The sequence below is a fragment of the Eutrema salsugineum genome, unplaced genomic scaffold (genome assembly GCF_000478725.1).
Source record: "Eutrema salsugineum unplaced genomic scaffold, Eutsalg1_0 scaffold_5, whole genome shotgun sequence".
NCBI classification, from domain to species: Eukaryota; Viridiplantae; Streptophyta; class Magnoliopsida; order Brassicales; family Brassicaceae; genus Eutrema; species Eutrema salsugineum.
This window is the reverse complement of record NW_006256612.1, coordinates 8,666,288-8,692,930: the sequence shown is the minus strand read 5'-3', so window position 1 is coordinate 8,692,930 and position 26,643 is coordinate 8,666,288. Positions and strand designations below refer to the sequence as shown.

General features: G+C 30.5%; 1 protein-coding gene across 1 annotated transcript; it reads right to left on the bottom strand.

The window, feature by feature from the left end:
- Positions 1–8,244: 8,244 nt before the first annotated feature.
- Positions 8,245–9,255, bottom strand: LOC18992944 (auxin-responsive protein SAUR50). The gene has a single exon (XM_006416396.2). The coding sequence runs from the start codon at positions 9,126–9,128 to the stop codon at positions 8,667–8,669; it is 462 nt and encodes a 153-aa protein (XP_006416459.1). The 5' UTR covers positions 9,129–9,255; the 3' UTR covers positions 8,245–8,666.
- Between the last annotated feature and the right edge of the window lie 17,388 nt (positions 9,256–26,643).

Sequence of the window (26,643 nt, the reverse complement as noted above, 5' to 3'; positions counted from 1 at the left end):
GTTATTTATTAATTCACCCGATTAAACTTAGATACTGACCTAATACTCTTAACTGTTACCAACTACAATAAAATACAAATAAATTCCTCTTTACCAGCCAAAGCATCAACTACTCACATAATACATATTTTAAATCGGAATACATATTACATAATTAACATCTATAGATATATCAAGCAATACAACTTTCTATCTCAATTTTATTTAGAAAATATGTTTATATATGCATATATATATATATATGTAATAACTGTCATCCAAATTAATGTTCCCAAAAAAAAGCTATCCTCGAACTTATTTCTACATGTCCGTGTGGATAGCATTGATATACATTAGATTAACATGCCCGTTTTATTTTTATTTATATATATATGAAAATATTCATGTGAACGAAATTAAGCACAAAAGGGAGAATTTCGATTTAAGAGTGTTCGCTCCTTGGAAGTGCAGTGCACATGCAAGCCACGTAGATATTTACAGTGTGTGCCATGTGGAATTTTCCTGCACGTTGAGTTAAATAACAACGTTAAATTCATAAGAAATCGAATACTCATGCACTTGGTAGACTTGTAAAATAAATAAATACATAATAATAATTTTGTTGGTGGAAAAAATGATAGAAGAATATAACTACAATTTGTTTGGATAAATTAATTTTCATTTTCTTGCTAATTTTACATATAGCAAAATAAAACATCTATTTGTATAGAAAACACTAATCTTTATTAAAAAAAAATCTAAATATAATTTGATATGCTGATATTGTCCATTGTAGAAGTATTGAATAGCAAGACGTATTTTATAGTCCACATGATTTAGGGATCAGTTTGAGTTTTGGTTATTAATTTCAGAAAAAAAAACTACAAATTTTTACCACGAAAGAGAATGTTTGCTAAGAATTAAGATGAATAAATATAATTTCAAAAGATTGTCTAACAACTATACTCTAATTAGTAACACAAGACACTAAGCAAATATAAAGAGTGAAGAGATCTGGCGGTGGTGGACGAGCGATGATTACAAGAGAATGATTTTCTACCTTGAAATAGCCCAGTTCTTTTTAATTTCCAGCCTTTGCTTTGTTCGTACGTTATGATTTTTATGGGCGATAAATATAAATTTTAATTTATACTAATAATCAATATAGACATTTGGAGCAATTAATTTGTTTTTCTTTTCTCTCAACGAAATGGGTCCCTAATCAACACCAGCACACGAGACAGCTTTACTCCACTTCTTGTTTTTGTAGAAAAAAAAAACTACTTGAGAAAATGATGTACGCATTATCTTATATTATTACCAACATCATCATCGAATAGTATTTTATGTTTATTACTTTTATTCTATCACATTCCTTAGGATTCTGTTCTGTAAAAGTCACATGATCCAACTTTCATTTTAATCTTTTGCTTCCTCTGTTGGCAATCATTATCATCGCGATTTTTTTTTCATTTGTTTTACAAACACGCTCACAATATTACAGTGGACACGCAGAAAAGAGTGTGTGTAAAAATTATTCCTTCCTTCTATAATTTATGACACGTTTACATTCCCGATACCATTATTTATATGTTCTGTTATTTCTTTCAGTTTGTTCCATCTAATTTTACACTTTTAAACTAAATTTTTGTATTTTTAAGTTTAGGTAGATGACGAGAAAATAAAAGTAGAGGAATAGGGCCCGTCGTTATAAACCTGAAGTGATGGAGTTGGGCCATTCTCTTGTCATTATGTTTCTCTAAAACCACTCTTGTAAATTAATTACATATCTAATATTTAGTTTTCTTTTTTATTTTTCCTAAATAATTCTATTAAGTATTAACCATTTTGGTGGAACTTTCTTCTTTCGCCACAAAACCAAAAGAAGAACAAACAATATAAAAATTCATGTTATTTGCATGTCCATGGCTATTCATTAAAAAAAAATTATTCGATTTTTTGGGAAATATCTCAATAGAATTATTCTTCATAATGAAATTAAATTGGAATATAGAGGATATATTAGAAGTAAAACAGTATATCCAAAAAAGTGAAACACAATGTGTCGTTTCTTGGATGTGGCAGGACGCCTAAATTCAACGTACTTACTTTGATTATTACTTAGCTATAATGGTAATTACATATTCAATTTCCCTTTAATCAGCCCTTGTCTTTGAAAAATAATGAGTGAGAGAGGGAAAGAAAGAAAGAGTAAATTATTTTCTCATGTTCTAAATTCTAATCATGGTAGTTAACTTAAACGCATTTGTAAAAATGTTAATTGGTATCCACAACTTAGATTAGTGACAAATTCAAAAACATGTTAAACACACAATTAATCAAAGATTCAAAATCGAAGTTACCATGTGACCGGTTCGAATCAGTTGCATCATCCTTGAACCCTCAAGGCAAAGAAGCACTATATGAATGATAAAAACAAATCGGGTTGATCGCATAACCTTTTTAAAAAATATAAATTAAGAAATTTCGGACGTTGGATCTACAGTAAGATATATTATCTTAGGCTTAAATCCAGCTCTATCTGTACACAGAAATGTAGAAATAATTTATTTTCAGGCGAACTTACTTTACTGTGTACTGTCTAAGTAACACCGTGAATGATTTCACAAGATAGGTAAATAAACAAATTTAGAATAAATATATGCGGGGAATCTGAAACTTTGGGTAACGAACATGTGCGTCTGACCTCGTCCATTCGTACGTTGCAATTCCTCTTAAGACAAAGAACAAAGAGAAACAGAGAGGAGAAGTTAATTGTATTGCACATTTTTAGTAACTGAAACCGAAACAAAGACTATACATACACACACATATATATATGTACGTTCCACTACAACCACTCATAGTCCATGTCTTCATGTCCGAACACTACTTCTTAGTGTAGACTGTGTATTTTATAATTCACAAATCTATTTATATATTTTTTTAAAAGAGAGAAGTTAGAAGTATATATATGAACCAATTTAGACAACAAACAATTTTACGTGATTAAAGAAAAAAGTTAGTATCTTTGGTTTTTGGAAATTTTTTCATGTTCTTCATCTTCATGCACACCAAATATTGCCAAAGAAACTTAGGTGGTCCAATTTTCAGAGTGAACCATATATGTACATTGAAACTCTGCGGAGAACAAATAATGAAGAGAAAGACCCACAAATTCATCATTTATATAAATCTGATTTTGTTTTGTATGAATTGGCACTATTCTCCAGTGGTTTGTGCCTTTATCATCCCATTCATGGCCCCCTCTCTTACTATCAATATTTTTCCCACGACCATTCTTTTTTTTTTTTACTTGTTGCTCTTTTTTAACACTAATATTATTTATGGATACAAATTAATGAATTTGTCGTGTGATTTGTTTACACGCTACTTTTAATATATGCTATAGAGATTTCTTAAAAATTTTATTACAGGGAGGATTTTTAGGATCAAGAATTCGAATACAGATGACGAAGAAATCGCTATTTAATATGTACTAGCCTCCAAATTTGAAAATATTATGAGTCACAAACCCGAAACTTATTCTAGAAAAAAAATCATATATAAATTCTACTCCCAGTCCAAAGAATGACACAGACACCAATATCATATTTTTCTATACCAATATAATATTAGCTCTTGGTAATGTAAGTATTTCATAAAGGCTCCGTTAATTTTTTCTCTACTTTTGTTTTGCTTAAGTAGTTTCTATACTGAATTCTAGAGTAAAGACGACTTTTTGTGTCGCGTCGGATTCTAGACGAATATGCTTCTTGTTTGCCAATAGTTTTACATTGCAGTGGTAAGAAAAAAACTATTTGTTACTTGTTAGCGAGGTACGTCTTTGATTGTGCTTTGCAACGCCTTCTAGCTTCAACCTTAGAAACCACAAGAATAAATTACTATATGAAACACTAATAAATTTACTATATTTTCTTAGTATTCAACTTTGAACTACACAATTCTCTCCAGATCAAAGAAGAAAACATTTTGTAACATTTTAACTATTTTATAAGAGGAAGAGGTCTATTCACATATGGTTCATTCTTGAATAATGATACTATAAAAAAAAAAAAAAAAAAACCATCTAAGAGATGAGCTCAAGTGGGTCCTCGTTAATATATCTTTTCTTATATGTAATGATAATAATAAGATACAATCATACAAATAAGTGTGTGAAAAAGAGAAAAATGTTAAGAGAATGATGAGAAGGTATGGAGAGATTTGTACTGTAAACTGCACACACTTTTGAAGTGTACGTTTGTGTGGTGTCGCTGTCCTTCACCAATCACCAAACTCCGTTTCAACCTAACCAAGCCTTATAAATCGGTAATCACGTGATTAACCAACGGTTTATGTTTTGTAACTGAATTACGTGACAACATCTTGTCTCCATTCAACCCAGCCGAACCTAACCGACCCGGTTTTTTTCCAGCGGAGAGTTGGGCTTTCCAGACTTTGCAATAAATCCGAGTGAATGAGATTAAGCCAAGCCCACTGAGTGACTTAATATTCTCAAGATATGTAGATAATAGGCCTTGTTGTTTGGGCCTGTCTTAGGCCTTAACCAAAGTTAGTATATAATAACTTAATAACTATATATCTCGATAAACTTCTCCGCTAGACTCTTCTTTGGTGTGCCTATATTGAGCGTAGCCCAAATTAGCTTATATCTCGTTTATTGATGTGAAAGGAAAGATTACAGTTAAAAACAAAAAGTCAAAAACCATTTCATGCATAAAAAGAGAGAAGCAGAATCGTTTTTTTTTTTTTTGTCGGAAAACGTCAATCGAATCAAAGTCAGCTGACCTAAAAGTTCAATTTTACTTTTTGTTTATAGATACCACAAATCATAACATTATATTAATATTAAAAAACTTAGATCGAATCTACGTGAAGGACTCCGCAAAGTAAAAAATAATTTGAGCTACGTGTTATTGGCATTCGAATTTACCTAAATTCTTTTATAGTAAACAGATTTATAACCTGTGATATTACCAAAAATTCCAAAAACATATACAATCGAACCACATATATTCAATTTTGATTATATTTTAATTTGGATTGGTCATTATTTTCATGAATATAACAGCTATACCAAGTCCTAATTAAGTCTAGAACCAATATATTGCCCACCCCTAATTGCCACAATACTACTCCCGACGATATCGATCTAGAACCAATATATTGCCCACCCCTAATGGCAACAATACTACTCCCGACGATATCGATCTAGATCCATTCTTTAAAAACCTAAACAATGGTTTTCAATCGACAAGACATGCAAGAAATCCAAAAATTTATATTGAGATATAAATGGATACATGCATAATATGTATATGAATATATATATATATATATAATATCTATATAAAATGAATACACAAATTGACAACCATTCTCTTAATTGCCAACCAAAGTGACATATCTTACCTTCCTCAGTTCCATCAGTTATTGATTTCCCCCCTCAAAAGTTTCTGACCTTTATAAAAAGTTGGGATAAAGACATGCAATCAGTTAAGCAGACCTATTTCTGTATTATGTTCACAGTTTTGGGCGGTTTTTTCTTTCATCCAAACACTTTCCTTTTTACACCAAAGTAAAAAGTTGTGATGCTTCTAACGTTTCGAGTTTTAAATCAGTCTCTCTATCATATATATTGTGAGAAAAAACAATATATTGAATTCATCTAGTTAATTCAACTAGATGGAAGGAAGATTCGTTGAATCATGCCATAATTCTATTATTAACGTTAGATGCTGGTCTTAGTCTAGAAAATATAGATAGAAGAGTTTCTTTTTTTTTAAGAGAAAAACAAAATTGTTATTGCCAATTTATGTAAAAAAAAACTATGCTCGAGGTAAGAGACAAAAGGGCCGCTGGTTTCAGTTTTCTGTACACATACGTACCCACCGGAATCAGCCCTAATCGTAATACTTTATTTTCGTTATCTTTTCTTTCATTTTCTAAATTTCAAATCAATCTCTATAATGCATGAAAACGTGAACTTCTCTGCCTATTGCTCTAGTTGACATAAATAAAGGTGCAAGTATCCTTGGTATACTATACATTTATACATTATCATAAACTAAAAGATAGATATAAAATAAATAAAGAGAGTGTATATAAAATCGAAACAAAGGAGTTTTAAGGGGAACCATGCATGTGTGAATTAAGAATCCCGAGTAAACGGTAATAGCATCGATATATACAACCACGACAATTCTTAATTTTTCCCTGAACACCCAATTCCTTAGTTTTCCCCCAAATTGATAAATTTATTTTTATGTTTTTGTCAACAATTGAATAGAGTCAGCAAGAAAGAAAACAAAAACAATGAGCTTGAGGAAGCCCGGGAAGGGTAGAGGTGTGTAAAACGACCGGAAGCTAAGGGCACAAAAGGAAAGTTATGAGCTCCGTGATTGGATCGATGGCTCCCAATTGGGAGCTTCTCTTCGCTGTCATTTCAAAGAATCTTCTCATCATTTTTCTGTTACTAATTAATTAGGTTTCTCTGTCTAATAATATTTTTTTGTAAGTATTTATACGAATCCACTAAAAACGTATCTCATATAATTCCAATTTTATAAATTATATACACATATATGTTAATGTCATTCCAAGTGGCAGTACATTGTTCGTACATATAGAAAAGGACCTATAGATATTTTATATTTATGTATATACTGATGAATGTGTAGTTTTGTAAAGTATTCTCCCTTCTTCTTTTTTATGTGGGGTGATGTTTAAAGTAGGAAAATGTTAGAACATATGCCAGATATCTGTATTTTTGTGGGGTTTAGGATGGAGGCAAGGTCATTTTCATAAATACATATATAACATTATTGTAACTTTTAGAAAGTATTGTGACATTTTTTTCTTTCTCTCTAAGTGCATTTCCTTTTCAAATCTACACAATTTTATGTGTAACTGAAAACAGGTAGCTGATAATTCCATATCTACCGATTATTTGACAACAAAATAATCAACCCAAAATTAATTGACAAGTATATAAATGAACTTTGAATCCAAAATCGATAGACACTAGTGAATAGTGATTGCGCTTACCACGTTTTTCCTTGTCAACGCGATTCCACTGCATATGAATAAATAAATCCAGTTATAAAATTAAATTTTGTAACTCACTATTTATCAGTTTGACCACATTTACTCGTCTAGACCTTATTAAGCAATTTCCATATGGTTGTTCCACAACTACCAAATTACTTATGCCGCCGCAACTATTCGAATTTATAGCTGTATTTATTGTATAAGATATAATTGTCCTTATTGTACTAAACCATATTTAAAATTGAAGTTAAAATTACTCATCTTCTATACGCCTCCATGCCTGATGACTACTTTATACTTCCACGGTTTAATGAAAGATGTTAAGAAAAACATAGACACATCTATGTTAAAAAAAAAAAGACATAGACACATCAATTTTTTTTTTAAGAAAAAAGATATAGACACATCTGAGTAGGAACAAAAAGTAATAGACATATCTATTGTTTTTAGAAAAAAAAAATACATATTTTCGAGAAGAAAAAAAGACATTCATATTATAAAAAGATTCTGGAGATCGCGAGAAAAGGGAGGCAATAATCTTTAACTACTTTTAAGTAATAGCATTAGTTTAGAGTTATCAGCTTTTTTTTTTTTTCGGCTGTTTAGAGTTATCAGCTTCGCAATGTTAAAGTACACAGTTTCCGTAGTAAAACATATAACACTGATTAAATAAAACAAAATGAAATGATTATGTGTACCGTAGACTGTACTTTTTACTGTATGGAGAAAGTGAAGACAAACAAAAAAAAATAAGTTGAGCAGAGTCAGGCGAAACAGATAAAATGGGCTAATAGTCTTTCCCTCACATGGCCTTGGTCGGATTCAATATTTTAAGTATTTCACAAAATTTATTTCAGGACTCTAAAATTTTCCTCCAACATTTTATGGTTTAAGCTTATTCGTTGTAAGAGTTTCCTGCTAAGATTATGTACTAAATATTCCCGCATTATTTATGTAGTGCAATTGTAAGGATCAACTAGCTAGAAAAATAATGATGCGGATGAGTTAGATAAAATAAAACGTGATTCCTGAAATTAAACCAGTAGTTATATTACTATTGGTGATTTTATCCGGAGGAGGCATAATTTAACTAAACTTGTATATTATGTAACAAACAACAAAGATTTGTACTTTGTGTTTGATGTTTTAATTCTTAAAGAAATATAAATTTTGATTATAAAAGTCAAGGAATTTACAGAGAAAGGTGATAGATCAATATTAAAATCAAAAGCCCTTTGAATCATACTCACGTTCTCTCTTTCTCATGAAACCCAAATGTTCATTTGTCTTATTTACATTTTACAGTCTTGAACTCGGAATCGGACTCGGGATGACTCGGTGAACGACTCCACCCACCTTTTAACCGCCATCTCCTTCTCTCTACCCGCAACCTCGCCTGACTCGACTCAGTGAGTAACTCGCCACCCGATTAAAATTAGCACCACCCGACTCGGTGGTAACTTAGCCGAGTCAATGACAATGATTTATTACATTCAAAATTCGCCTTCTGTACTTCTTCTGATTCCCTCAAATGTCGATTAAACCCGTTCCGAGTCAAACCGTGTCAGAAATCGTACAAAACCGACGCTCTTCTCCGTCGATCTCAAAAAGAATCACCAGATTGCTTTCTCGGCGACGCCGTGAAGCAACGGCCGAGATTCGATCAACAGATCTATCTTGCTTTTGATTCCTACTCCGTGGTGGCATTTCTGGAGATCGTCGGGACAAGTAAACCGGCTCGACCGTGACGAATCGGACCGGGAAATGAACCGAATCGCTTCCTCGAAAACCGATTCTTCACAAGGGATAACCAACGGTCCCTGGTTCGCGAAACCGTACTCTTCCTCTGCTTGGACGAGGAGGTTACTCAGGATCGGATGGTTCAGGTACGACGCGCGCACCACGAATCTCCTGCAATCGCTACCCACGCAGACTGCCACGTGTCCAGATGGAACATCCGACGGCACACAACGGCTCACTGAAGATAACCGTGCTTTGTTGCGCCATCGCCGGAGCATTTGCCTGAGTCTCACAATGTGGCGGATCTTGCTGCATTTTCCGAGTCCTCCGGCCATTATTTTTTTTTATCTTCTTCAGTTTAGTCAATATTTTGAAGTAGAAAAGGCGGAATCTTCGAGTCCTGATTTTTCTTTATTTTTGTTCACGAGAAAGCGAGAGAGAAAGTGAAAGAAAAAATGTCAGGTGGAGGGATTTGAGCATTTGGGAGAGACGAAGTTTAAATAGTGAAGGGAATACAACAATGCCCTTAACTTTTTGAGATAATTACGAAACTGTCTTCTCTGTCCTTTCGAATTAGTGATTGAATTATTATTTATTTTCTCTTTGTTAGTTCTTAAACCATCAATGGTGGGTTTTACATTAGACCATCTCCAGTAGTAGGTTTTACAAAGATTCTTACCAATTAAAATAAAGAATAAAATTAATAAAATAAGAGAGAGGGTTCTAAAAATCCTTATTTCAGAACCCCATTGTGTAGAGTATCTACATGTGTCTCATTCATATTGGTTAATTTTTAATTTTAAAATTAAAATTTCATTATATAACTATATTATATTAAAATATTAATATTTATTTGTTTACATACCCAAAATGAATATTCTACCATTGGAGATGCTCTTATGGTTCGTATTAGCCCTTAGATTATATATAAGATTCGTATTTTGATGTATCTATCGCTTTATTGACTATATATGTACAAATTTAAAACAGTAACACTGAAATGACATTTAAATTTGTTTGCCAAAAACAAAAACATTAAATTTGTAGTTGATTTTGAATAACCATTTGCCAAGATAAAACCAACATTATTTTTTAAGTTTTAAGTATAAAGTTTTCAAAGATTGGTTTCAGATGAAAGTTTGAAAGAAATAAGACCCACCACATGTGTAGCTGGAATTATTACTTTATGATAAACAATAAACAAAGCATATTACCAAATTGTATAAGCTTGACTCTTAAGTACTAGCAGTTAAAATGTTAACCGAAGATGCTTTTGTGTCCCAAACGACATTTAATTTTATTTTCCAGAAATATATATTTTTTGTAAGGAAATGAAATTAATATAAGAGAACGTACCAAAGCACTTATTTTTTGTAGTTTGGAAATTTGTCCATGCCCCCATGTGCGGCGATGCCCCATCTAATTTTTTTTGCTATCTTGCTTTTGAAAAATATTCTCACAACAACAAGCAGCCAAAACAAATATGCAAAAGAACTAATCATTATATCTTAATCTGTATTGTGAATCATAAAACAATGAACTCCATATGCAATTTGTTACTCTTGGTCTAATATGATCTGCATAGCTCTCCATATTATTCGCTATACTCATTATATTCACTACCAAAAAAAATGTACATACTCACACACACCAGTCTAATCGATTTACTTGAGTAAACATGTTCGTTCATATATATTATAGGAACTGTATTCAACAAGTATATATAGATGCTAACTATTGGCGACTAATGTAAATAGAAGGATATAAATCTATAAAAAATGTTAAAATACTGGAGGTGGGTCAATCAAGTGCATGAAATGGAGGGTAGGGTGCATCCCCCTCATGCGGTACGTACATACCCCACTTGTTGGATTTAAGGATCTTCCAATCTCTTTTCAATTTTTCCTTCTTATAACCAAATCTTATTTGCCTCTGCATATTTCATTATTGCTTACTATATCAATAATTGCATGACCATCCATCGAAATGCTATGCATCGGCATTGTAGTGTCTTTTTCTGCCCTCACATTCACCTATATATATTGCGGATATGATATATATAAATGCGCAATAAAAGCTAATCGCTTATTTGATTTCTACCAAACGAATATTTCGAGCTAATCCACCATGTTGATATATAAGTCAGTTAAGCCATTGTTTATTACAACAAGTTAAAACTTATATTTCTTTAAAAAAGGAACAAAAAGGTAAAACTTATGCAGAAGTCTAGATAAATCTTTGTATATATATTTTCGATTACAAGTTCACGTATCTTTGCCAAAAAACTGACCAATACTAGAGTCTGTAGATGAAATTCGATCTCTCAATTAAGCTCTCCCGAAAATATTCTTGCTAACTTATCTTACCTTATAGAAATATTATAATCTTAACTGTGTGATACATACCGATATATGTTGGCTAAACATTAAGTCACCATTTGAAAATGTATTCAAAACAAATTACTAGTAGGCTTTGTAAACACGAGTCCAAAATCTTGATATATTCAACACAAATTACTATATTTTAATGTATTCGATCAAAAAGATTAGTGTTACATTTATGTATTTCGTGAAGAAAGTATTATGTTAAGTCCCGTAGTATCTAGGGGAAAAACATTTAGAAATTGAGGACCAAAATATTGTTATAACAGTGAAAAGTAAAACTTCCTAACATACCATCTAATCAATCAATTCGAGTAAACCATAGCTGTTTCGATCAACTTCTAGTTGGGTAATTAATTTCTATCGAAGATCACTGTATATATTCCAGACTCAAATTGCTCAACCGTGACATCCAATTTAATGTTCGCGACGATTTGACGACGTGAAGTCGTGAACCAAAAGAATGATCACTTATGGCGTTTGGAGATGACAAGTGGAAAATAGAAGATGATGTGTTAGCCTTCTGGTCAAAGAATAGTCAATAGAAAAAGGATTCTCTAACTCCCTCCGAGGGTTTAGGCACGAACAAAATTATACTCTGCTTTACGGACCCCACGTACGTCTCCGTCCCCGTCACTCTGTTTTGTTTTTGTTTTTATTTAAATTAAAGTTTTTTTTATTTTTTAATTTCCCTATAAACAATTTAAGTATTCTAATTTGTTTCCATTATGAGCCGGTGATTAGCTATAATAAGCAGAGGGGATGAACCTAATTAAAAGTTCTAGTCTTGCTCTATCTTCCATGCTAGGACATAACTAATCATAGCTTTCACGGATCATTAGGCATTGATTAGTATCAGTTAGAAATAAATTTGAGTTCGCTATCTTACCCTGTGAAACATAAAACATAAATAAAAAACGTTTATAAGAATAAAAGTTAAGACATTAGAACTAATAAGTTCAACTACGTCAGAAAAAATATAACCTTTAAAAAAAAAATGACTTTCAGTAGTTATAACAGCTTCCAGCTGTGTACTTCGTAAAACCTTAATGTTAAAAGCTTGAATAAAGGAGTCGACAAAAACAAAAAAAGCTTGAATAAAGGAGAAATCATTAATTAGTACTAATTAAGTGGTCGTGTGTGTAGTCATAGCTGGCACATGCCATGTTTGGGTTAAGTAAATGGCATTAAGAGAGATACTAATCAGTAATCACTAGGACACTAATCAGGATTATGCTTTGTATTTAGGCAAATATCTTTTCGGCGCTTTCTGACAGCTTCTAAGGTTTCGCCACGTCTTCATCTCTTCTCCTAATTATTTGTTTAAAATATAAGAAACATATATTTTTTTAATTAGTTTGTGTAACACTAGATTTGATTACATCATACGATGTAGAATAGAAACAAAAAAGGCGATTTTTTTTTTCTAGCTTATAATAAAAACTAAAATGAGTAAAATCCATACAATTCTAAACTAAAGAATTACCTACATCTAAAGGTAAATATTTAAAGTATTATCCGTTCAGAGAAACTCGCACCTAAAAAGATAACTCTACACATTGAGAAAATCATATTTGAAATCAAACTTCGAGAAATTCAAGATCAACTTATGGTTAAATACAGCTTGCATGGCTAACACCGTTGCCATCGAGCAAAACTGACAACACATTGCTAAAACACTTAACTACAGTTCCTTTTATCTTCTTCTGTTTTCCGAAAAGTAAAAAGAAGGTAAAAAAATAAAAAAGGAGATAAAAGAAACAGAACTCAAAGTTTTGTATAGTTGGAGCGATTATCCTTTTTCGTATATAAGTCAATTTTTACGTATTATTATTTTCAGAGTGGAGAAATATAGCAATCTGACGAAAGAGTTTTCCTAATATATACATTTGTAAGTTGTAACCAGGAAATTATAAATTTTGTCCCATAATTTGCCCACCAATGTTTAGTCATAATTTGAGGGAATCAGTCATTTAAAATATAATGTAATTATTGTAACATTTCTTATGTTATACACTAACACGAGCAAAAGAATATATGTTAAGATGCACTCGTAAGTCGTAACAATGATAGGAAATGATCGAGAATCTTAATTATTGATTGATGAAGAAAACTTTAGTTAACAAGTTTAGTAAGATAAACTGAACTTTTTGATATAGGGAAGTAAAGTTGATCCTCCGAATGCAAGGAAATTACATGATTTACTTAACGATCATTTATACCATTGTTACACTACTGTCGAACATATTTGATATAGAATAACCTATTTTCCGATATTATAGTCTGTCTCCGTAGAATTTTTTTTTCTTATAATTATTTATTTGTGTACCACTATATTTTATCACGGGTTGAACCTCTGAAGAATGGAAAGAGAATAGGCCAAAAGTTTAAACATCCCTAGTTTATAATAACGAAAAGGAAACAAGAAAAGCAGAGGATAACAGCCTTGCATTGCAATTATACAAATAAAGATTTAAAGAATTGACTATAGGAATGGAGGAATAAAGTAGGCACTGACGTATGTGATTTTCATAATTAATCAACTACATTTTCTTTACATTTAGGTAGGAGTGGATAACTTTTTGTTTCTTTTTACTGTGTCCTAGCTTACTCTATTTTGCTAAGAAATGAAAATATTGTATGTAATTAATTTTGTAGCTTTAATAAAAAATCTTATAAAAAGGAATATAAGAGTATATTTCAACAGTCAGATAAAAATATATAATAACTTATGATTATCGACGTAAAACAAGTAAGCAAAATGTGTTATGATATTTTTCTGAGTTTTTCTCTTTAACTTATTCTTTATTCTTATAAGATAACAAAATATATAATATAAATACAGGTAAAGAAAAGTACACTGAAAAAGAATATGTACATAATCGACGAATTACGGAAATATAAATAATGTGAAAAATATTATAATCCAAAATTTTTTGGGCGAATGATTAGTGGTTTTGTTTGAGTCGTGAAGTGAAGTACGTCAATGGGCAAGCCAGTTCATAGACCAGCTCATCAAAATTTAGTCTATGAAAAACGAATATAAAATGCAGAAGACTTCATTTCAATCTGATTTCAATAATTCTTAATAATTACGCTTTCCATTATCCCTTAACTTTGAATATATTAAATGATTGAAGAAAATATATTAAATGATTTGTAATCACCTGGTCAATTTCTTTTATAAGAATCGAATTTTACAAGAAATGATGCCGATTGAATAGAATGTCTTTCATACATGAAAAAAATTAAGGAATTACCGTATTATGCAATACAATTACATCTACAACCAACATCACTCTAAACAACAATGAGCGATACGTGTGTTATGTGTATGACTCTTGACTTTACAGATATTAAAAAAATGCCGTACGTGGCCTGCAGGTTCTGGGTGCATAGCCGGCGGGACATTCAATTCATCGATTAAGATTTTCTTATACAGTTTTTTTGTGTGCAAATGCTTATTCAGTTTATATATACGCTTAATTCTATGCTAATAAGAATTTGGCAAAAAAAGAAAATAAGGTGAGACTAATTTCAAATTCCATAATTATGAAAATAATTGTATCATCCTGACCCGTTGAAAAATATCATACCAGACACATACACAAAAGAAACGTCTATTTTTTTTTTTCCTTGTTCTGGCTATATGACATTTGTGTATGTTTTTTCAAGAAAATGTTTCTAAATTACAATGTATTCGTCTTAAGCTGTTGTACCTCGTGTCACTTGTATGAATATCATATACTCATATTATATAATGAACCAGATATATGAAATTTGTTTGTTATGTCCGTGTGAATCAATCCATATAAATATTAAACAGATTCAGATTCAATTAAAATCCACATTGTGATAATCTAAAGACGGATCCCTTTAGAATAAGGTATTGGACTAAGTATGAATTAGGGGTTTCAAATCACTTTAATGATAAATTTTTAGTTGATAAAAATGTACTTGCAAGTTGCAAGCCATCATATGCTAATAGCGAAGAGGAGGGAAAAAGAAGTGAAGAGTTCCAAGAAAAGAGAAAAAAAGAATCTGAGTACCCATAAGAAGCATAGTATTAGGACCTCTTTCCATCTTTATCTAGTAGCAAACTCTGCTCCCTTCAATTATGCACTTTTCATATTTTTAAATAATAACAATAATAACGTAGCATTTGCTTAATACTTTGAAAGCAGTTATTTGTTTCCTTTAGTAAGCTAGAAAATCGTCAGTCTTGAAAAAAAAATAGAAAATCGTCAGTGGACGAATATAATTGGATCTTATATGATTGGAATTGCGGAATTGAATGACACCGATATTTCATGAAATCACAAGCAGTTATATAGTTGTACCCACATTGTAGGGTTTACCGGTACCAATTAATGTTTTCTTTTTAAGTTCAGAGTCTTGATATTCTTTTCTTCTCCAAAAATGCATACTAAAGTAAATTATTTGAGTTGCAGAGCGCTTTTGTGGATTTTTGGGGTTTAATTCGTATTTGTTTTAAGAAAAAATGTCATGCCTTCTTGACATATTTATGTCACGTAGCATTTTAAGTGAACTATATATCCTAAAGATAGAAATGTTATGCCAGTAAGAAATTCAACTTTTGCTATGGCTATGAATTTGACATTAAACTGCACTGTGAGTATTCAGATCATTTTAAAAATTATTATCTTCAAGGGATCAATCATAGTTTACAAATAAAGTACGTCAGCTTAGTATTTGTACGAAAGGTCCTTTCATTATATCAGACGATATTTTAACCAAAGATTCAAGATTGTAGTCATATAATAAGAAAAGTTCAACTAACATGAAGATATCACATTGATTATTTGGCATGAATATGAGTGTGATCTAAACCATTTGATTTCTTATTTCGCAAATGAAAAGGTTGAGTGATGGAAAATACTATGGGCGACTTAATCATAAGAATCTAATCTCGTAACCAAATCAAATTTACAGATATGTTTTCAAACCTTTTTGGTAGGTATTTTGTGTTTGTATGCTGTGCAATGTGCATGAAAAGTCAAACTTGAATATGTATACGAGGGGGTGATTAGAATCTTGTTATTCATGTCATTTGCTTTTGAGTCTTAACCCAATCATTGTATTGTAATGATTAGAAATGATTGAATGTTGAAACCTTCTTTTGGCATTTGGCACCAATTATATTAACTAGTCCTTATTCCCTCCCTACTTTCTTTATATTCTCCCTGAATTTTTAGTATGATTGAATATAGAACATAAAGTAAATATATGAATAAAAGTTAGTCAGCGACTCTTTTATAGGATGATTGTTTCGGATTGTCAGTCCTATTACTCCTGATATCAAATATTGCGCTAGAACATAAGATAACTTACATTTTTGTACAGTCGCACTGATATCAAATATTACGCTACAACATAAGATAACTTACATTTTTGTACAGTCGCAAGTATTATCAACTGTGTCAAGAAATCGGGGGTAGTACACAATTGATTTCAGAATTGAAAAAAAAAATGTTTGTTTGCTTGTAGAATACTCAAGTTAGGGTTTTGGAACCAAATTTACTGAATCTCAAATGAAAACGAGAGATAGAACATCGTATAATGATGACTTTGTCACTGTCAACTGAATCTTCTCTGAGAAAGTGAAGAGAAGAGAAATCATTTAAGGCAAAGAAAATAAGGGAACACCGACTTCTCACTAACCATATATTCCTATTCCATACCGTAATATGCAAATTCAAAAAATATTTAAAAATGTTTCAGATCGTCCAGATTAATCATGAGATCATATTAAAAGATTTCGAAGGTCTTTACCCTCCTCATATTTTTAATATCATATCATATCAAATATGTCTGCGTAAAAGATCTTCTAAATCCGGCGCCATAACATGCATAAAGAGATAGAGACACGTTAGATGTCAGAATTGTTAAACACACGAGACAAAACTTGCTTATAAACTATTACACAGATTCTCTCTACCAAAAAGTTTCTCAACTTTTTAATAAGAATTCGCATGATATCATTGATATTTGATACTACCCAAATTATTTCAGACGAAAATAAAACGGAACTACGCTTAAAATCGGCTTAATATTTTTCTTGAACTTACAGATTATTAAGTTCGCTGCCTTTTTCTCATTTTTATTATGAGTTATGAGTTCGGTATTACATATAAGCCAATAAAAGAAAACCTTCAAAGGTTTCAGTTATACCTTCGAAATAAACATCAATATAAAATGAAAAAATAAATAAAATACTATTGTTGTTACATTCTTCTCGAGGGTCCAATGCGCAATTAAACTATTCATTCTTTCACAAAAAAAAATGCAAAGATTGGTACATAAAAGATCCGAAACAATAGTGGATTGGACACTCCAAACTACAGCCCAGAAAACAAACGTTTAACTTTCCACTAAGGGCTTAATTTTAGGTTCCTTAAGGGAAAATACTCTAGCAATTTGATTAATCAAAAAAAGAAAAAATGGCATTTTAAACTTCGAGGGATCAAAAACGTAGCACTTAAAACCTTGAAGTATTTTCATTACCACAATAAACCTCCAATCTAATTTCACTAGCATAATAAAACTCCAAACTTGAATATTTTTTCACGACGCCGAAAAACCTGACTGAAAGTAACAGGCCGTGATGGAAAACTTGTTTTAAAACGTGCATAATTTTAATTAATTTTTTAATCAAAAAATGTTTTTAGTAATTAAAAAAAAAATGAATTATCAAAGAAAAATAAATCACGACAAAAATGAAGTCAAAATCCCCATTTCAAATTGCTAAAGTCAAAATTCCCATTTTAAAATTAGGGTTCAAACATTGTAAACCCAGAAAACTAAAAGAGAGAAATAGAAGGAAATCGAAGGAAGAATCCGATGCAATCAAGTCAAAATGGGGTAAAGATTTCGCATGATAGTTCAATTTCGATTTTTGGGTTTGAGATTTTTGATAGTTTGATTTCTCTTTCTCTCTATGTGTGATAGTTAGATTTGTGATTTTTGGATTTTTGATTTTCGATATCTATGTTTGGTTTTTGGGTTTGATAATCAAAATTTGGGTTTCATTTACAAATTCTGGTAATTTTTGGTTTCTGGGTTTTACTTTCATGAACCCTAGATCTCAAAATTGATTTGGAGGTTTTTGAAGTTTTTTTTATTCATTTAATTTGATTAATGAATTTTGAGATTGATTAAAAAACTAATTAAAATTATGAATGTTTTAAAACGTTACCGGAGTTAACTGTTCCGTCACAATATGTTACTGTTCCGTCAGGTTTTTTGGCGGTGCAAAAAAATATTCAAGTTTGGAGGTTTATTGTGCTAGTGAAATTAGATGGGAAGTTTATTGTACTAGTGAAAATCCTTCAAGGTTTAAAGTGCTACTTTTTAACGAATATTCACGGGAATATTTTTTATTGTTTAACGAATTTTATAATATAATTTGTGTTTTTGAGTTTAGATATAATTATTTTTATAAATATATTTTTTAATAAGCGAAAATATTGATTTTTGTGTTTAGATTTGATTTTATAGTATTAAAACTAATTATGATTATAAAAATATAATTTTAACATGTCCGCTAATATTAATTCAAAATGAACTATTATAAAAACATAATTCTAATTTTTCCGTTCATATTACCGTATAATATAAATATTTGTTAAAAGTTTGAGATGTATTAACAGTATTATTTAGCATTATAGTTTTCTAAAATTTAATCAACGAAGAGAGTGTATAACTGGTTTTTCAAACCACATTATAGTGTATGTAATAATTTTTAATTTTTTATGTTTTGATTTTGTATGAAAAATATATTTTCGATATATATGTATAATTCAAAATTAGTGATATTAGTTACCAAAATATTTTTAACTCGGTTTTTTATATATATTTTTAGTTCTATAAATTTTAAAAAATATATTTTTAATATTTAAATTATACATTTGAATTTTACCTATTATTTTATTAGTAATTTGTAAATAAATCATAATCGTAAATATATTATATAAACAACATAAATATCATATCATTTATATCATTATAAATATTTTATATTTCAAATATGACCATTATTTTTCATATGTGAATTTTTTTTTCAAAAATTCTAGATATTTTTGATAAAAATGTTTAATAGTATAAAAATTATTTAAATTAGAATCTTTAAATCAAATCTAAATTAATATCTGATTTATTATTTTTAATCAAATCAAATCAAATCTAAATTATATATATTTAAGGAACTCTAAAAATATTTAAATTAATAACTAATTTTTGAAATTAAATATAAATAATTATTAAAATTATTTTTAAACACTTAAAAAAAAATTAAGAGTGTTTAGAAGCAAGTATTAAATGTGCTTCTGTTTTAATAGAATAGATATTTAAAATGCGATTTTCTCGAAAAAAATATGAAAACTAGAGAAAAAAATAACGAATTGGAAGATGAGAGGGAGGCAAAGATAATAAGTCCTATGGACTTTCGACGAGTCCAATAGTGTATTAGGCCCATTAACTGAAAAGCTTACTTTTGGGCCCAGTCCTTTTACTTCCTCTGTTTATCAGTCAAGCTAGATATTAAGAGGGATTAACAAAATACGATCAAGTCTTTAACCAATATAAGATTTAGAATAAAAATTAAAAATTGGTACAAACAAAATCATTGAATCGCGTCCTATAGTTTTGTTTATTACTTCCAAATATAGGTTTAGTGTTTGGAAGCTTACGACTCTACGTAATTGCTTAATCTAGAATCTGAAAAGATAATAACTAGTGGATATAGGATATATAGGTTTTGTAATTAGTAAGCATGGGAATAAACAGAGCCAAGGCAAATCTTGGATTATTTTGACTAAAATAAACAATAATGTGGTCAAGAAACATAAATTAGCATAGCAATAATTCATACCAAAATGCCTATTTCTTGCAACTAATTCACCCCTCCAACCACTAGCTGCTTACTTTAATTAAACAACAGACAAAAATCGCATCTCCTACACTTATTACAATTATTATATTTTCTTTCCATGTTTTTTCTGTCTGTTTAAAGTTATAGCGTCTAATTATGAACCTTACCGTAAAATTTAAACGTCTATCAGATTTTACTGTATGTAAACACAGTGAATCTGAGTTTTATGATGGTCATAGATGAAAACATACAGTTATATCCATTTTTACTGTTCATAAGAAAATAAAGAATGCATTATATCTCACTCTAATTCATTTATCATTCCTTAATATTGTGAAATAACAACTAAACATCAGCTATCATAGTCTTAGGAAATAGCTATTACATTAGGCAGTATTTATTAAAAACAATATAACATGGATCTGATTGCAGATAATAATATATTGTTCACAAATTGCAGTCACACACACGTATATTGTATACTCCTAAACTTTAATTATTCGACTCGGATAATAACTTTTTGATCATTTGGCCAACTATTAGACAAAAAGCACTTCCACGAATATTTAAGATTTGGTATTTAGTTTACGGTAATTTCAAACTGATATAAGTATGAGTGAAATCTTCATATTCAATCCTAAGATTATTCATATGTAGAATATTTCAACTTGGAGTCTCATTATTCTCATCGACAATATCCATATAATATCTATGATGATAAGGAATATTGTTGCTTTAAAGAAAAAACAATTATGAAGAAGAAGATGGAATAAAAGTAACAGAAGAGACAACAAAAAAATGGACTCTCCTTTTTAGTTTTTACATATCTCGATTCAAAAAAAAAATGCAGAAAAAAATGTCGGCTTCAAACCCTACAAAACTCCCACAGCTTCCATGTTTCCCTCACACCACGCCTCTCTCTCTCTCTCTCTTGTCTCATTCTTTTATACGTACTGTATAGATGATCGTATACGTTAGTATTTTATACTTGTGTACGGATAAATGCATTCGTATTATCTATACATTCACATCTTTGGATACTAACTCATGTGTCAACTAAAATACGATCATAATTCGTTTTGCTGCCTCCAACTCGATTGAAACTCTATCCAACAGATTTTAATGGGGGTGGAATTCGCTGCGACTGATTATGCAAAAAATGACAATATTTTAAAAAGAAACAGAAATGATAGAATAATATGACAATTTTAAGGCAATGCAATGCAATCGGTAATGCAATGCAAATGAAGATTTTTTTCTTTTTTTTTGCAATGCAATGCAAAAGAAGGCAATCGTAGGTAATTTTATAGTATAAATGATCGTGTATATAACTATATATTATGATTGTGTATCGATGAGTTAAGTGATTATGTGTAAATGGAATGTGCATTATAAGTTATGATTGTACCTATTCTCTCCTGCTGATTATTATAATTTATTTGTTTGCCTTTTCTCCTGTTCGCATTATTACGCATTCTCAATGTAATAATATTTCTTTCTTGGTCCCTTTTATTCCTTTTCAAAATCTTCAACGCTTTTTCAGAACTTTTAATCATATAGAACTATATACTATATGTATATACACATGCTACAAGTTTCGGTTTGTGATCGTTATTAACTTAATAAACCTATGGTTACCATTGATTTTGATGCATTCTATCGTGATTTATATTATTTTTTCCTTTCATTTTGTAATCTGAATAACAAATTAAAATGGAATAAACTTGTAGAGCTTACTAATGCTATCGTTCTATTTCACAAATTTCTTTTATTTTGAACATCCGCGGTTTTTCTTTTTCAATATGCCCCTCTATGTTTTGTTATACTTTGGATAGAAAGTAGTAAAAAGAATTAAAAGAGAAGATTGTAATAGTATTAAAAAGGATTGGGGTGGGTCAATATCCATAGATTGACTAAACCTGAATCTAAAATGTTAATAGATTCTGTAGTAAGACCCACTGGTCCATGACTGTATGCTCTACTCTCTACGTACCAAGAGCTCACAAGAGACGTCCCGTCACTCCCATTATTTTGGCTTTACTTTTATGATTATGGGGTCCATCTATATTCCAATTTTATTCCTTCTTTTTCTACGATAAATATTTTAGGTATTATTTATTTATACATATACTCGCAAGTGTAAATTCTACAATATGACAATTTTCAAAATGAAAAATACAATAGAATTAAAAATATACTGAGCTTTTTTTGTGATATATGGATCGGATTGAAAGTAAGATCGATCTTTTTGTTTATGAATATAATACTACCTTTTTCTCTAAACTGATCAACTTAGTTTTGAATGGTTATAAATAAATACCCCGTACAATTTAAATTAGATATACTCCATCCGTTTCACAAAAAGTGTCGGTATGACACTTTTTTATGTTTTTTAAAAAATGTTATTTTAGAATTTCAATATAAAAAATACTATTTTTAATTTCAAAAATATATTCAGAAAATTAGTTATAAATACTTTTGCTACAAATTAATAAAGGTATAGAAGACATTTTATTTTATTTCTTAATTTATGTAAAGAATGTCAAAACGACACTCTTTGTGAAACGGAAAGAAGTATATGATTATTAGTAAAAAAAATACAAGTAAGGATTGGGTATAATATGATTTGTAGTGATTTAATGGTTTCAATAGTAGTGATGCTAAAACATAAAATAATAATGTTATAAAAATATGAACATTTATTTTCACTGTTATAAAAGCAATGCAGAATTACTATTTCTATACTATAAAAAAATTGCAGCTTTAAGTTTACATCTCAAGTGCCAGAAAACATGCGGCATAATTACTCCTATCCCTTGTAAATTTTTTATTCTACAGCCTACAGTTTTCTCTCTGCAGTTGTATGATCCTACATTCCTACTGTTAAAATATTTTTCTTTTCTTTTTTCCCGACGATCACACTGTTAATTTCTGTTTCACTAGCGTTTATTGAATATACATTTACAGCGGATATAAGATTAATGAAAAAATTACGTCAAAAGATTTATGAAAATCGGACCAATAAAGAAATCTGACCATTAGGTGGATTTGTGGCGACTCGTGGTCGCGTCCTCAACGACGTCGTATTGAAATTATAAGTAATCGTTGGCATGAGTGACACGTTTGCAGAATCGACGGTCAAGCGAGATCCTAGGGAACTTAAGAAAGGACGTGTGTGAATTACGAAGCAGTTGAACGGCGTGCAAAAGCGCGTGCGACTCGATTCTTACGTCGTTGAATAGGAACCGTTCGATTAAAATCATCGATCCACATAGATGCGTGCGCGAAGGCACATGCCGTTATGAAGCGTTCTCGATGACCTTCACGTGTCCTCTTGGGATTGGCTACTATATGCAAACTCCGTTTGTGATGTTATATGAAAGGCAAAAAGACAATTTAACCTTTTTTATCTAATTTGGTAGTAAAAAAACATTTTATTATGTTTATAACCGAGCTTATTAATGGTGCTTTTAGTGGTAACACTTAATTAGAGAGTCCAAACTCAAAGCTATTAATTTAAAGGACACAAATCCTAATAAACCCAAAACAGTTATTTTGGGACCTTTACTCAAAATTTATCGAAATCCGATCTTTTTATTTTTATCCTCGTCGATATTAATAGCAAGACTCGCAAACACATAAAAAAATGAGAAAATGAAATGAGAAAGTAGAGAATAGAGAATAGAATTCGAACGGTTAGGAGTATGATTATCACGAAGATGGCATGATATTATAGTTGGAGTGGGTTACTTGGCGAAAGAATCAAATAGAATTTTCATAAATTTGGAATGTGACGTGGCCTTATTTCTGCAAGCATTACCACATTTTTGTATTATTATTGCAACCTTGCATATTCGTGCGTATCCCCCGTATGCTCAAAATTATATTCATCTGATTTGAGAATTGAAATAACTCGTTCACCATTCGAAAACATATAATAATACTATCTTTTAAGTAGTTTCGTCTGCAAAGAACCCAAACGCTACTTGACGATAATCTGAATAAGAATCTTACGTCTAATTACAAGTAAGAACACTATATTTGGCATATCAATTATTATTTGCCCATGTTTATGAACATATACGGAGTGAACTCACTTTTCAACAACAAACTTTGAGAGATGTACGAAACCAAGTGTATCCTTGATGTTTTCAGACGGGTTAAATTAATTTTGTCTTCAACACAGATGTATACTACTATTCTTAGTTATTCAAAGTAGTCGACAAAATTTCATTATAATTCTTTTTTTTTGCTCCATAATCAATTCCACCTCAATTGGTTTCTTCCCAATTATTCCAAATCGTTATACCCCATTTTGCATTAGTTTTTTTTTTGGGTAAAAGATCTTATATTAGTTGTTCCAGTACCACATTTATAAGATTTGAAACCACTACGTATTACACCAATATGGACGCATAATATTTAATGATAGGATAAAGTGATTCTAATGAGTAATGATGATAGAAAGTAAATTTATGAAAATAGATAGTAAGTAAATTTTGCATAAAAAAGAAAAAATAGTAAATGTGTGAAACTGTTTTCATGGGACTCGGGTAAGGATGTGAACTGTGAAGCGTAGAAACGGCGCCGTGTCGGTCCAAAAATCATTTTAAACATAAAAGACACGTGTCTACTACATTGCGCTAACGTACGCCCGCTCTTTCCCTCTTACTCAACCAATTGATTTGCCGTCCACTTCACGCGTGCCGAGCGGTCAAATTTTTCAGACGCAAAAGCACCAAATCATGCTCTTCACTTTTCCTTCTTTTTTTTTTGTTCTTTCTTATTTCTGAATTTTTAATATTTTTTACATGTTTTCTTTTGTTAATATTTTTCCAAACATGTTTTCATTATATATAAGACAAATGTAAACATAGCTTTTACTAAAATATTTTAGTAGCTTGTGGGATTTGCTAGTCGTTACACGATCTTCAGATGGTCGAGAGTGTATGCTAAAGACCTCAATGGCATTATGATCCATATCTCGGGGATGGAGACGATCACTTTCGGATGAGTCTTCAAAGATCATAGATCGCAGAAGAACAGAAATGCACGCTCTTAGATGGATTTTGGAAAATGAAAGTTGTGGGAAAAGGGACAAAACCTTCAAAAAATGCTTGAATAATTATTTGATCCCTAATTATTTTGAGGAATGTTAGGTAACTAGAGAGCTTACAAAACCTATGGCACGTTGCAAATAGCGGAAATATCTTATCGAAAACCAGTAAAAAGCATTACACGGTTTATAATTCCATATGTTATGGAAATTTAACTCAAGCTTTGTAGCGCAGCGCCGTTGGATAAGATCATCATTCATTTTATGATGTTTTGTGGCGAAGGGGACTTATGATAAGCAGTAAGCACCTATGTTATATGTTAGGATGGATAATATTCGCTTATAATGTGTCAATAAGTTTATCGCTTTCTTTAATATTCTCGCCTGTATTTAGAGTCCAAAAGGAACTATGCTCTGATAGAATTAGTGATATGGGAAGTGATATCGTTTTCATATCTCACAATATAATACAATGACTAATGTCAATTATTTCGTCGTCAAAAAAAATTAAAAGAAAAGTCAAACAAAAGATATCTAAGTGACTTAAAAGTCTAAAGATTATTGTACACACTATACACACAATTCAACATGTGTTTTGGGAATATTAGATGTTAATGAGACATACAAAGTATGCGGACACATGTACACAACCAAGATATTTTCAATATTAATTTTTGTAGCTAGAATTAAATTATTTTTTGTTTGAAAAGGTCCATTTCAATGATAATGCGAGAATTATACACTAGAGTCCTTTCGATCTATTTAGAGTCTTGGAGGTTGATCAAGATGTTCGTCTTTGCTATAACATTATTACTTACAGCTATGCCAAATATTAAGTTCTTCTAACAAAAAGGAAGACATTTTTTTGTTTGCAAGTAACTTCGAAATGAAAAAGAGCACCGGCCCAAAAGGTAGCAAGATACACTTCCTCTCTTAAGTCTTACCTCTTAGGCTTAATGCTAATATACGCCAGTTTGACATTCTCTTCTATCATATGCATCTTCTCTTAATCTTCCAAAGTCACGCACCACTCACGTCCCCTTTACCAAATATCAGCAGAAAAAGAAAAACATTTTGGAAAAGTTTATATTATTGTAACGAAAAAAGATACAACCTTTGTCATAAAGCTAATCAATTTAAAAGTTTAGCTTAATTGTTTTTGCATAATCATAAACATATATTTATTTTCAGGTTACAAAATCAACGAAAGTTGTTGAAAAAGCAAGGCACTTTTGGAAGAAAATACTATTCCATTTTGTAAATATCTATGCATTTTTATTACAACTGTATTATATATTGTTATTTATGATACTTATATTATTAAGCTTTTTACTATCTGCCTTATAACATCAGCATTGAAAGTACTTGTACAATCAACTACGTTTCTGTGCGTATCAGAGATTACGTGTGCTTACTACTCTACTTTATTAAATTTTGACGTAAACTGTAGAAACATTAAGTAATTCATATATACTATATTTCAATTTCAATGCACAAATAATCTTAATTAATGTGAAAACAAT

Coding starts and splice junctions, on each gene's coding strand:
- LOC18992944 (XM_006416396.2), bottom strand. CDS start 9,128: ATGGCCGGAGGACTCGGAAAATGCAGCAAGATCCGCCACATTGTGAGA.